This window comes from Heterocephalus glaber, unplaced genomic scaffold, assembly GCF_053883595.1.
Source record: "Heterocephalus glaber isolate CG9 unplaced genomic scaffold, H.glaber_assembly_v1.0 deba00000470, whole genome shotgun sequence".
Classification (NCBI taxonomy): domain Eukaryota; kingdom Metazoa; phylum Chordata; class Mammalia; order Rodentia; family Bathyergidae; genus Heterocephalus; species Heterocephalus glaber.
The window spans coordinates 1,630,989-1,643,221 of record NW_028258145.1 but is presented as its reverse complement, the minus strand read 5'-3'; the positions used below and the strand labels follow the sequence as shown (position 1 = coordinate 1,643,221).

General features: G+C 37.3%; 1 protein-coding gene across 1 annotated transcript in view; it reads right to left on the bottom strand.

Annotated features, from left to right (window-relative positions):
• Positions 1 to 11,376, bottom strand: part of Bub1 (BUB1 mitotic checkpoint serine/threonine kinase) — a 51,269-nt gene extending 39,893 nt beyond the window's left edge. Inside the window, exons 1-7 of the mRNA XM_004844329.3 lie at positions 11,245 to 11,376; positions 6,242 to 6,301; positions 6,013 to 6,151; positions 4,694 to 4,890; positions 2,440 to 2,483; positions 1,596 to 1,696; positions 90 to 142 (exon numbers count right to left, since the gene is read on the bottom strand). Coding sequence (XP_004844386.2) covers positions 90 to 142; positions 1,596 to 1,696; positions 2,440 to 2,483; positions 4,694 to 4,890; positions 6,013 to 6,151; positions 6,242 to 6,301; positions 11,245 to 11,270 — 620 coding nt within the window. The 5' untranslated portion in view covers positions 11,271 to 11,376. The remainder of the gene's footprint in view (positions 1 to 89; positions 143 to 1,595; positions 1,697 to 2,439; positions 2,484 to 4,693; positions 4,891 to 6,012; positions 6,152 to 6,241; positions 6,302 to 11,244) is intronic.
• Positions 11,377 to 12,233: the final 857 nt, after the last annotated feature.

Genomic DNA, 12,233 nt, shown 5'->3' with positions numbered 1-12,233 from the left:
ACATATACTAAAAACATTATTTGCAACAATGTACTAAAGGAACTCTGGAAGGAATACAAATACTAGAGCAATGCACTGATTGTACTTGCATATTTGATTCTTTATCAGAAGCTGAAGGTATCATTCTGGAAAGTTCTGAACCCTAAAAGATAGAAAACAAACATGAACATTCAGTTACTGAAAAGCAATCTTCATCCAAATTACTTCACAAATCAATATGAAAATGCTCAAGAGGAAGGGGCCTTTTAAATTTTCTTAGGCCCAATAAGAAAGCAACTTTAAAAAAAATTAAATTTCTCTTTTGGTATTACTATATCCTCGAAAGTTCCCAATATTAGCATAGCATTCATTCTCTAAACAAGTATTTATTGAACACTTCACACATGTTACACAATGAGCTAGGTCTGGGAAAATATGACCATCAATGAGACCCATTTCTTCTGTCTAAAAAGCTTAGACAGGGGATGTAGGAATAAGTAAGAAGGTTGGCAAGCATGTATAGGATGAAAATCAAATCAAGACAGTTTGTACTATCTATAAAAGTGAGAAATGTGCCAAGCATGGTGGTGCATACTTGTTATCCCAGGTGTGTACTTGGGAGGCTGAGGCAGAAGGATTGTTAAGTTCAAGACCAGCCTAGGCAATTTATCAAGAGTCTGTCTCAAAAAATAAAAAGAGATGGGGTGTAGTTTAGTGGTAATACACTTGGCTAGCATGGATTTAATGCCCAGTACAATAGTCTACATTTGGAAAAGTGTTATATTAGTAAAACAGAAACATCTCCATTAGATTAAAATTCAAGGAGGTCCTTGGTAAGAAAGCTTTGAAACAAAGTGGAGGGGAGGAGAGACTTGAGCATTTTCACATGTTGATAAGCTGCCAGAGAAGAAAAGCTCTTCACAGGGGAAACAAATCTCTGTGAGGATTAAAAACAGGCATAAGTGGAAGGCTATGCTTCCCCACTGGAATGGCAGGGAATGATGCAGTTGTATTTACTGATGGGTGACAGAAAATTAAAAGATGTCATCTGATAATTTCTGCTCCCCTGTCAAAATAGTACAGTATTTTTTCCAGCTTATGAGAGAGAAGTTAGAGGTAGATAGGTCCCAAGTTTGAGGAGAGTAAAAGGAAGCTTAAAATTATTATAATCTAGCATATCAAAAGAAAGAAGAGGGGAGACATTAAAAACACATATAAAGGGTGATCTGGGATACTGGAAACACAGTTGCCTAGGAGTATCAAAGGCCTGGTTGAAGGTCTGGGACTTTTAGGCAGGGTTCAGATCCAGGGAAATGCTGAGTCTGGGTCTATGAAAGAGCCCAGCAGAACAGGAAGGAGAGGGCATTGGTAGGACAGGAGTTGTTGGGGAGGAAGTAAAGATAGGAGGTTGTGTAGTAGGGGTCCTAGGCTCAATAACAAATTATTATTAAGTTAAGCACGGGAAGATGACAACAGGCCCAGAAAGCTGCCATGGAAACAGGTAGCTGATGGGTTAGTCACATGGTTAAAGAAACATAATGTAGTGGATACGGAAGGCAGCTAGGATGGCTTTTTAGTACCATTCCTAGTTTCTCTATAGCCTATAACATTGTTACCTGATTCTTAGAAACACAGGCTGAGTTCTTTACTGGACTTGATTTTGATGTTACCATTTGGTTTTTAATTTGAGCATTATGCAGAGGTTCTGAGATTCTAGCTATGAAAGAAAAGAAGATGAAATAAAAAATAAGAGAAAAATCATATTAAATAAAATTATCACAATACATTCTCTTGATCTTTCAGTAAACAGCATTAAAAAAAAATCAACTTATTTACAAAATCTCACAAAATGAACTAAAACTCTTTTTAGAAAAGTATTAGAGACCATTTTCTGACCAATTAAAAATGTTCGAGGAAATAGCTGAAAGAAATGTAAAACCTAACTAGGTATTTTAAGCAGGCTAGGAGAGCCAATGCTTATTCCTGAAATATGATCTTTATTTCTACAAGAAAAATAAAAGGCCATTATGTCCTAAAAGTTGCATTAAAGACATCTCATTCAATTCACAACACATGGAGTCTGCACTATCCTCTATTTTGGGCAAACTTGATTTTTTTTTTTTAATCCCTCAAATATGGTGAAATCTTCAAGATTGGGTTGTTGGTTTTCTCTTTTAAAGTACTGAGACAGAGTTCCTGCTGTGTAGGGTTATTTAAGGGGCAGTGTTACTATCTGAGTGCCTTCCTATTTCCTGGAAGACAGTATAATTTGTAAATACTAGGTGGATATGACTCCTTCATTAGTACATGTTTGCAGTATATAATGATTACATTATTGTGGGGAGTTGGTATATGTATATAATAGATGGATTTGATTTCTAAGGGAAAAAATTAGACACTAAATCAAAAATTTAGAAATTTTTATCAACAATCTAGAAATTTTAGAAAGTATTATCTTACCTTCAGCTGGCAAATGGGTTTCAGTTAGGTGTGTCTGAAATAACCTAATAATAGTAGAAAAGACATCAATACAGATTATAAATTTATAGTTTAACATATGCCTGTTTTAAGGTGGAAACCTAATACAATAGACAGTTTATTATAACCTAATAAAGACAATGGTTGAGAGAGAAGGTAAAATTGAATTTCAGGTTTGCTTCAAAATCAAAAAATAAAATTCCAGGCCCAGGGATTTAGCTCAGTGGGATAATGCCTGCCTGGCAAGCACAAGGTCCTGAGTTTGATCCCCAGTACCAAAAAAATAAAATAAAATAAAATAAAATTCCAGGAATATCTTTATATCCAATATACTTATTCCTCCTTTTGACTTGTTATGTCAGTATTTTTCAAATTCACATAAGAAATGTTTCTTTTTCCATGTATCAAGGCTGCAAATATTATAACACAGGTGTTTTAATTCATACCTGAGGCATTTTATATATCTGGACAAAATGAAGATAATGCTTGGAAGAAAAGCTTAAAAGTACAAAATTTAAGACCACTCCTTCAAAATATCATTCATGCTTTGTGAGAACTTCTCAAATATGTCACTTCATGCTATTTTTTACACATCAACTCTGTCAAATAATGTGCAACTCTCAAGCCTAACATTTTTGAGTAATGCAAGTAAGAGTGCATGTTATAAAGGGATGTACAGCCAAATGCTAAACCTTATTTGGCTCTTAATCCTAACAAACCAATGGTAATGAAACCACTTCACAGATGGGAAAAGATTGAAAAACAGATAATATTAAAGAATCATTTTTTGTTAGGTGTGATTATGGAATAAAATTCTGTAAGAAATAATCTTTTGGAGGTGGTAGTGTTTGGACTAAAATATTTTGCTGTTTTAGGTCTGCTTTAAATTACTCATCAAATGTTAATAATTATTAAAAGCAGATGAACTAGAAATAGAGGTTTGTTAATTTTTCATGTATGTTCAAAAATTCTCATAATAAAGTTTTCAAAGCACAAGCACTACAGCAAAGTTGAAAAAAGTGATTATATTAAATGCTGGCAAAGGATGCAAAGGATAATAGGTCTCTAATTCTGCTGAGAAGACAGTGAAAAACGGGGACAGCCTTTGAATAGGTGGTTTGATTATATGCACCACAAGGCTTAAAACTCTTTCCATACCCTTTGGTGCAATACCTACAATTTTGAGAATCTATCAGAAGGAAGTAGATAAAAATAGAAAATATATTAAAAATACTTTTATGAAAAAAGAGAAAAGACCTTAATACAAAGCTGCTTACGTAGCATGATGTAAAGCATGCTTTACAATCCTGTAACAAGAACAACAAAACAAAGCCAATGAAAATACAGAAAGGTTGCTCGTGCTAATTTAGTTTTCTGTATTTTAAAAATTTCCCAAATGAGGTTCATTTAACTGCCCCCAATTTAAAATGGTGAAAAAAAGGGTATTAATCATGATATTTATTGTTTGCTATGGTTTGAATGACTCCACCAAAACTCATGTTGAGATTTAATCCCCACTGTGAGGCATTAAGAAATGGTTAGGCATGAGGGTTCTGCCTTTCTGAACAGGCTAGTTCTATTCACAGGATAATGGGTTATCTCCAGTGGGCTTGTTATAAATGCTAGTTTGGCTCTGTCTCTTACCATCTTGTGATGCCCTGTGCTGCTTGGAGACTCCAGAGAGTCCCCATCGACAAGAAGGCCCCCTCCAGATGTGACCTCTTGACCTTGGACCTCCCAGCCTATATAACTGAGCTGAACAAATTTTTATTCTTTATAAATTATTCCGTCTGTGGTGTTCATTTAGAACAACAGAAAACAGATTAAGATTGTTTTTCTTTATAAAAACCAAAATATTGTAAATAACTTAAATGTCCAATTGGAGAATGGTTAAATTATGACACAACTTTGTGACAGACTTCACAAGCACTTTAGAAGTAATTTAAAAGTCCATAATTTCTTAAGAGCAGTACAAAGCTCAGTATGTATAACCAGACATTCGGTATGATTCACTGCTAAAATAAATAAACAAGGACACACATGGGCACAGGAAAAGCTATTGAAAAGAAATGCACTAACATGCTGAGAGTAATATTTCTAGGCAGTTCTTTACACTACTCTGTATTGACCATATTTTTCACTAGGATTTCCTTATATAAATAGATAACAATATAATTTTTAAGAGCAAATGTTCCATTTCAAGGTAGAAAACATTGTAAGCTCTATTTGGAACTACCTGTACTGCTGTTGCAATAGCTCTCTAGGTTCAGCCTGGTTTTGAATTCCTCTCCGAAAAATGGCACTGGCATGCTGCAGCTGTCCTTGGGCTTCCAGATGCCTGGCCCAGGATATGTACAGAGGAGAAGACTGGGTTCCAATCCCCTGGTTGTACAGAAACTCAAAAAATTGATGAAGGTCACTGTTGTACTCAGCCTATAGGAACACAGAGCATGTAAGAACAATGAGGTAGGGGTAGAGAGAGGCCGGTTAACAGGTACAGGGGTACAACTGGACAGGAGGAACAATAACTACTTTCTGTAGAAAAGTAGGATAACTGAGTGAGAATTTTATATTCATAATAGTTAGTAGAGAGGGTTTTGAATGTTTTCAACATAAAAATAAATGTCTGAAGTGATAAATATGTCAATTGTCCTGGTCTGATCATTACATTCTGTATACATGTATGCAAATATCTCATGGTACCTCATAAATATGTACACTTATTATGCCAATTTAAAATAAATATACTAAGAAAAATAAAAAGACATAAGAACAGTGGAACTCCTAATGTAGGTCTGGTCCAGATGCAGCCAGCCTCTACCGTTTAGTCTTCATGGAGGCCCAAGGACAGACGGCAAAGACACAGGTTAGGTTCATTTACTTCCTCGACATTCAATTACCCCCAAATTACACTATTTCTCAAGATAGTGGGGTCTATAATAACCCATTATATAAAGCATTATTTTGTCTTAATCTGAGCTTACTCAAGTTCCACAGGGTGCCTCTAACTGTAGTAATTGTATTTTCATGAACAAGTTCGTATTTACCCTATCTATTCCATTCATGATTCCATTACTCAAGTCCTCACATCTTTATTCCAGATTAAAGAGCACCAGTATTTACAACCTGAGGCATTCTCCTTTTAGTACTAAATTCAGTTTTTGAGAATTAAAATTTTCATTACTATACCACAATGAATTTATTTTACTCCCCAAAACCCTTTAAGAACCTGAGAGTGTCTGCTTATGCTCCCTCCCCCAAGCATACATCCTAGACAATAAACTTTAATTTTTTTTGTTTCTATTTAATGTCAGAACATTTACACACTTGAAATAAAGAGGGTTTTTTAGATTAAATTACTAGCTCCATAATACAGAAGACAAGGCTCCAAAAATACACATTTCTGGCCATACAACTTTTAAAAATTTATGACTATAAATAAAGAATTAAAATAAAATAATTAAAAGGCAATTTAAAATGATCTTAAAATCTAGGGAAAAAAAGCAAAAGTACAATATAATTTTAGATTTGTTATCCATCTGAAAGTATACTCACAAATTTTAAACAATAACTGATGAATCTTGGGTCACTGTGGTATTTCTTCTTATCTAAAAACTCCTTCATTAAATGTTCTAATAACATTACCAAGTATTCTTTATTATCAGGAAAATTCTCTTCTACCCATTGCATATAACTAGAAAAATAGAACAATGTTAATTTTTTTATACTGTAGCAAATGGTTGGTATAAAGGAAAAAAACAAAACAAAAAAACTAAATGCTAACCTTTCCCATTCGCCAAGTGGGTCATTGCCCTTATAGCTCTGCATATGGGCTTCAAACATTCTAGAAGAAAAGTGTACACATAGGATATTAGAGATAATTCCTAAGGGCAAAAGATATATTTCATCATATATGTATTTATATATTTTTAAACAGAAATTTAAATATCAACACAAATGATATATAAAATTTAAGAAAGCATTCATTCAGAAGTAGTCAAAAATTCAGAAATAGTCAGTGCTTCTCTACAACAAAGTTTGAGTCTCCTTCTCTCCCTGGTCCCCAGTGTTACTACCACCAGTGGGCAGAGATAGGAAGCTTGCTGCTCTTTCTTCTAACAGTGACATTAAGGTGTGGCCTTGCTCAGACCCTTCCCCTTGTTTCCTAGGAGCCTGTCTGAGGCAGGGCTGGACAGATCCAAAGAGGGCTTGTGAGTGAGGGTGGCAGCCTGGTTACTCCAACTTGGAGACTGCAGATACAGTTTGCTTCCTGGGCCCCAGTGTAACACATTGTCCCTGAAAAAGAGCGATGGTGGAAATACTCATAAACCAACCAGTCACCAGAGCTTGTGAGTGAGGGTAGCAGCCTGGTTACTACAACTTGGAGATTCCAGATAGTTTGCTTCCTGGGCCCCAGTGTAACACATTGTCCCTGAAAAAGAGCGATGGTGGAAATACTCATAAATTAACCAGTAACCAGAGCTCCCAGAGAACTCCGCTTTCTTTACTCACACATATTCAACCACAGCTTTTTGAGGGGTGACCTTTGATCGGTGTGAGAAAGCCACACAGCTATGCTGGGAGAAACAGTCAAGGCCCAAAAATCTTCAGGAACTAGCCTCTTCCAGGGACAAAGAAAGAACCATGACTTAAATGTGACAGCACAGGAAGGTGAGGTAGTAAGTTCTAATTTGCATTTTAAAATGTGTATTTGGTTCTTCCAAGAGTAGGTGGTGGTGGCAGCAACAGAAGTGGAAACCAGTTAGGAAGCTATTCCAGAAGCCCAATGATTGCTGAGTTGAAATAGATTGGGATAGTATAGTGTGTAATCTGGCACATGTGTTAGAGAAGGAGAGAATGTGGCTTACCACATTCTAGGTGTGAGAAGCAAGTTAAGAAAGACACTTAGGTTTTCTATCTGAGAAATTATAAGGTTTTTTTTAAGGGAATTTAAAAGCATTATTTTTGTAGGTGACTTCTCTGGCATATTTTGAGTTGGTTGTTCACAGAGAAACTACCAACAGGAATGGCTCCGAAAAGCTATTCTTCTATAAAGGAAATTTACATCAATTCACATTAGTGAAGTAAACCACAGACTTTCTCTGAGGCGAGCTTTCATTTCTGTTTTATTTTGAGGTACCTGTGAATTTGCACATAAAATTTTTTTGCCTTTTCTCTTAATTCATGGTCAGTTTATTCCAGGGACTCATTAAGGAACTTCAGAAAGTTGAGGGAAAATCTTAAACAACACTTTCTTCTAGCTAATGTTTAAGTATACAAATGAAACCTGCGTACCTTTGGACTCAAAATTCAGAAGTCTGAATAGAAAAAAACTACATAAAAATAAACTATAGCTAGGCACGGTGCCACATGTGTTTAATCCCAGCACTTGGAAGGCTGAGGGCAGGAGTATCTCCTCGAGTTTGAGGGTAGCCTGGCTACATGGTGAGTTCAAGACCAGTCTAAACTACATAGCGAGACCCTGTCTCAAAGAACCCTCTCTCCCTAAAATCAACTACAATGTATGCTAATAAAAAGCTCGTACATATAAACTAAACAAAACAAATTTAAGAACTGACAAGCAGGGTTGAAAGAGAAAGCTGAGATAACAAAGGGATTTTTAAAAATTGAGAGAGTAAAAAATACCTATCAACCCAATTATGAAAAAAGAGATGAAGGCATTAAAAAAAAAGCATTTCACAGAAATACAAATGGGTCTCAAACTTGAAAAGATGTTCAACCTCTTTCATAAGAAAAATTCACCTCAATGAGATATGACTTCTCATCCCATAGATTGGGAAAACTAAAAAAAAAAAGAAAAAGTCCCAAGAGTGTGTAAGCAATGACAAGCAGGGGTTTTCACATCTTGCTTGCAGGCAGGTAAGAGGGTGCCCAAAGTTGGCCAAGCAAATTGGCAATATAATAGTCCCCCTTTGTCTAAGACTGCTACTGGATGCCTGAAACCATGTATAGTACTAAACCACATCCATACTATGCTTTTTCATATACTATATGTGTATATATATATTTGTAATAAGGTTTGATTTACAAATTTTACATATGTACCAGTAATATAATTTAATTGACAAATAAGGCACCATAAGAGGTTAACACCAATAATCAATAATAAGATAAAACAATTTAATACTTTCTTTGGATGGTGTTCTTTCTCCTTAATCAACTTCTTCAACTGCTGGAAATATGACAGCAATTTCTTCAGCAGATGCAATCACTCCAATTAATTCTTGTAGCTTTCAGTCCCAAACTATTCTTGAATCCCTGTAACCATCTCTTACTTGCAGTAAATGTGTCACTTGTATCAGAGGACCCCTTGGTGAAGTATTCCTACAGGCCCACTGCTTTCTGGTGCAACACACTGCTGTCATTTGGAACACTTTTTCTGTTCATGTATTCCACCCCTAAATTTAATTTACTTCCTAGATAAGTACTTATCATACATGATAGCTATAACCCTTGAAGTTTGAAGTATGACAGCAAAACTAGCACACATTTATTTATTCTTCTTTCACAATTTCATGGATAGAAGATTCATTCTTACCATATATCTTAGCAACCTCAGCATACAATTATTTTTCTTTTCATATTAAGTGAAATACTTTTATTCACCTTTTCATTTAAAGGAAGCACATTATGGATTCTCTTTGGCATATGTGAATTGCCAGCAACACCACTCTTGTGCTTTGGGACCATTATTTAGTAAAATAAGGTTTACTTGAGCACAAGCTCCGCAGATACCATAACAGACAGATCTGATAACTGAGGCTACTGAGTGTCTAGCAGGCAGGTAGCTGTACAACTTGAATATAGTGGACAAAGGAATGATTCACTTCCCAGGTGGGACAGAGCAGTGCAAGAAGATGCAGGAATTCCTGAGGCTACTTAGTATAGCACACAACTTAGGACTCACAATTGTTTGTTTCTGGAATTTTTCATTTAAAATGTTTGGATGACAACTGGCTACAGATAACTGAAATCATGGAAAGTGAAACTCTAGGTAAGAGGGGGCCACTATATCTACCAAAATCACAAATGGATTTGCTTGTGATCCAGCAAACCCATCTCTGGGAATCCAGAAAACAGATACAGCTGTGTACAGGCAAAATGCCAGATGCACATTTTTTCTTTGCCACAATACTATTTGTAATAACAAGATTGTCGGCAATCCAAGCATTTACTGATAGAAGACTGTTTAGATTAATTATGGTATGTGAAATATTATGCAGTTGTAAAAAAAAAATAAAAGTTTTTTTCATTCTTTTTTTCATTCATTCTTTCTTTTCTCTCTTTTTTTTCTTTTTGGAGACGAGTCTTACTATGTAGCCCAGGGTGGCCTCAATACTGAGATTCTCCTGCCTCAACTTCCTGAGTGCTAGAATTTCAGATGTGTGCCACCATGCTGTATTCACAGAAATCTCCAAGATATTGTTATGCAAAAAAAGCAGTGTTGCTGTACTATATTTTATGTGAGACAAGGCAGGAAATTTAGATACACATATAAGCACACAAACTATATATACATAAGTATTTACATTTTCAAAAAGGAACATTTGAAAAATAAACTAGAAAAACGGTTATACATGATGGAGTAGAGAAGACAAGTAAGTATAAGAGTTCTGTAAATACTTTTCTAAATCTTTTTTTAAAAAAAAATCACATAAATACATTATTTTTAAAATTTAAAAGTACTTGCCTGTACATTGAATCTCTCTCACGTTTCACAAGAGGAAAAATCCTTATGTCAGAACCTTTTCCCTAAAATATGTGTAATATGCATATAACATTTGCCCAGGGTAAACCTTTCATGTTTTCACACCAAGCACATTCCCCAGAAAAATTGCTTAAATACTACACACAATACCGGGTTCACCAGAGCAAATCAGTTTTTCACAGGCCAAAATAAGGTCAGACATATCTTATTTCCCTTTACAAGGGTGTGTGTGTGGGGGGGGGGGGAGTTGAGAGTTATAAAGCTTCCAAAAGAGAATACTTTATTGGTTATAATGAAGGTTAAGGGAAAAAAATCTTAAAGCAAACAGACTTGTTTTCACTATATTAACAACCTTAGTCTTCTGATCACAAAAGAACCGATAAAATGAACACGTTTTACCTTCACATGTGATTTAATCGTTTTTAAGTGCCTTTTAATCATAGGCTAGACAGTCAGTCTCCTAAGCCATAAAACAAATGTGAGAAAAAATTAAAAATTGTTAGGAAGCTAGCATAAATAGCTCAGCAATAAGAAAAGCATTTTTTTTGTCCTATAAAGTGCATCCAAAGACTTCAAAAGTAACGCTAGGGTCATCGATAAGGCAGCAGTGTAAATTTCCTACTGTAGGAGAATTTTTAAATACGAGGTTTTGAAACTTTCTCACAAAACCTAAATCACACAAGGTTTGAGTTTCTGATGGATGGACATGTTTCTTCCAGAGGCTATCTGTCCAGTGGGGGTTCCTAACGGAATAAACAAGGTCTCCGAGGGCCTCACAAAATGCCCAAATCCCTCCAAACGGTCACTAGGGCAGCGCTGGACGGACGACAGCGGGGTGCCAGAGGTGACCGACCACCTGCCACACGGGTGACCGAGGAGTGCAGCCCGGTCAGGGTGGGATAAACTCCAAAGCCCCGGAAAGGGGCGAAGCGGGTAGGAAGAGGCTGGTGAGGGGCGGACCGGGCCGGGCTGCGGAACAGGGCCACCTAGCCCCTCGGGGGCCCGTAGCCGGGGATAAAGACCTCGCTTCGCCTCCACCCCATCAGACGGTCACTTACTGAAAGACATTTTCCGGGTTATCCATCTCTAAAGGACGAGGGCCGGCAGCAGGTCCAACTACACGGAGTGCAAGTAGCACCGTCGATTCGAATCTCCCGCGCAGCCGCAGTCGCCTCGCTGAGCGTTGACAAGGCGTCTGGCCATTGGGCTCAGTTGTAGGCGGTTCGGCCTATCGCAGTTGCCGTTGCCGTTGCCTGGAGACCAAGTCCCACCCCCCCACCCCCACCCCGAGCCCGGGTAGTTCCTATTATTTCCGGAAGTCTTGAGCTGAGGAGAGCGCTGACGGCGAGCTGAAGACTGGTGTAGTCCTGGAGGGACGCATAGGTGGTGGGGCAACTTTGCTGCAAGGGACTCTGAATTGCCTCCGATGTAGGGGATTTTTGTTTTAACTCTTCAAGTTGTAACTGCAACTGAGACATCCCGAGGAAGGCATCTCTTGACCCGAGGTCCCTGACAGGAAAAATTGTCTCAGCGCTTGTGTTCTGACTGTTCCGTCTCTTGGTCCCCATAGTTTAAATATACGAATCAAAATCATTATGTCTGATGCACAGAATGCAGGAAAAGAATCCTGTCTGTAGGACCGAGACTGTCGGAGTTTAGGCCGAAGCGAGAGGGAAATTCCTGCGTCTGCCTTAGGGGACTGGCAGGATCAGAGAGAAACGGAGCCCCATTTCGGGGACTAACTCTTTATTTCTGACAGTTTTCTAGTCAGCGTTCTCGGGTATTAGAAAAGAACCCAGATGCCAAAGTCAATGGAGTCTTAGTTCCAGACCCTAAAATGCAGAGGCAAAGGAGTGGTTGGTCGGCGACCTACAGAAAAACCTAAGCGATTTTTGCCGTAGTGACTACAGTGTGAGGCATTTTAGAGTTGGTTCCGTTAATTATACATGGCTATGAAGGTCATGGCTTGGGATCCTTGTAGAATTCTGGACTTGACCTAGTGGATCTGAAAGACTTCGTGGGAAGGCTTCAGGTAATTAAAATAAGA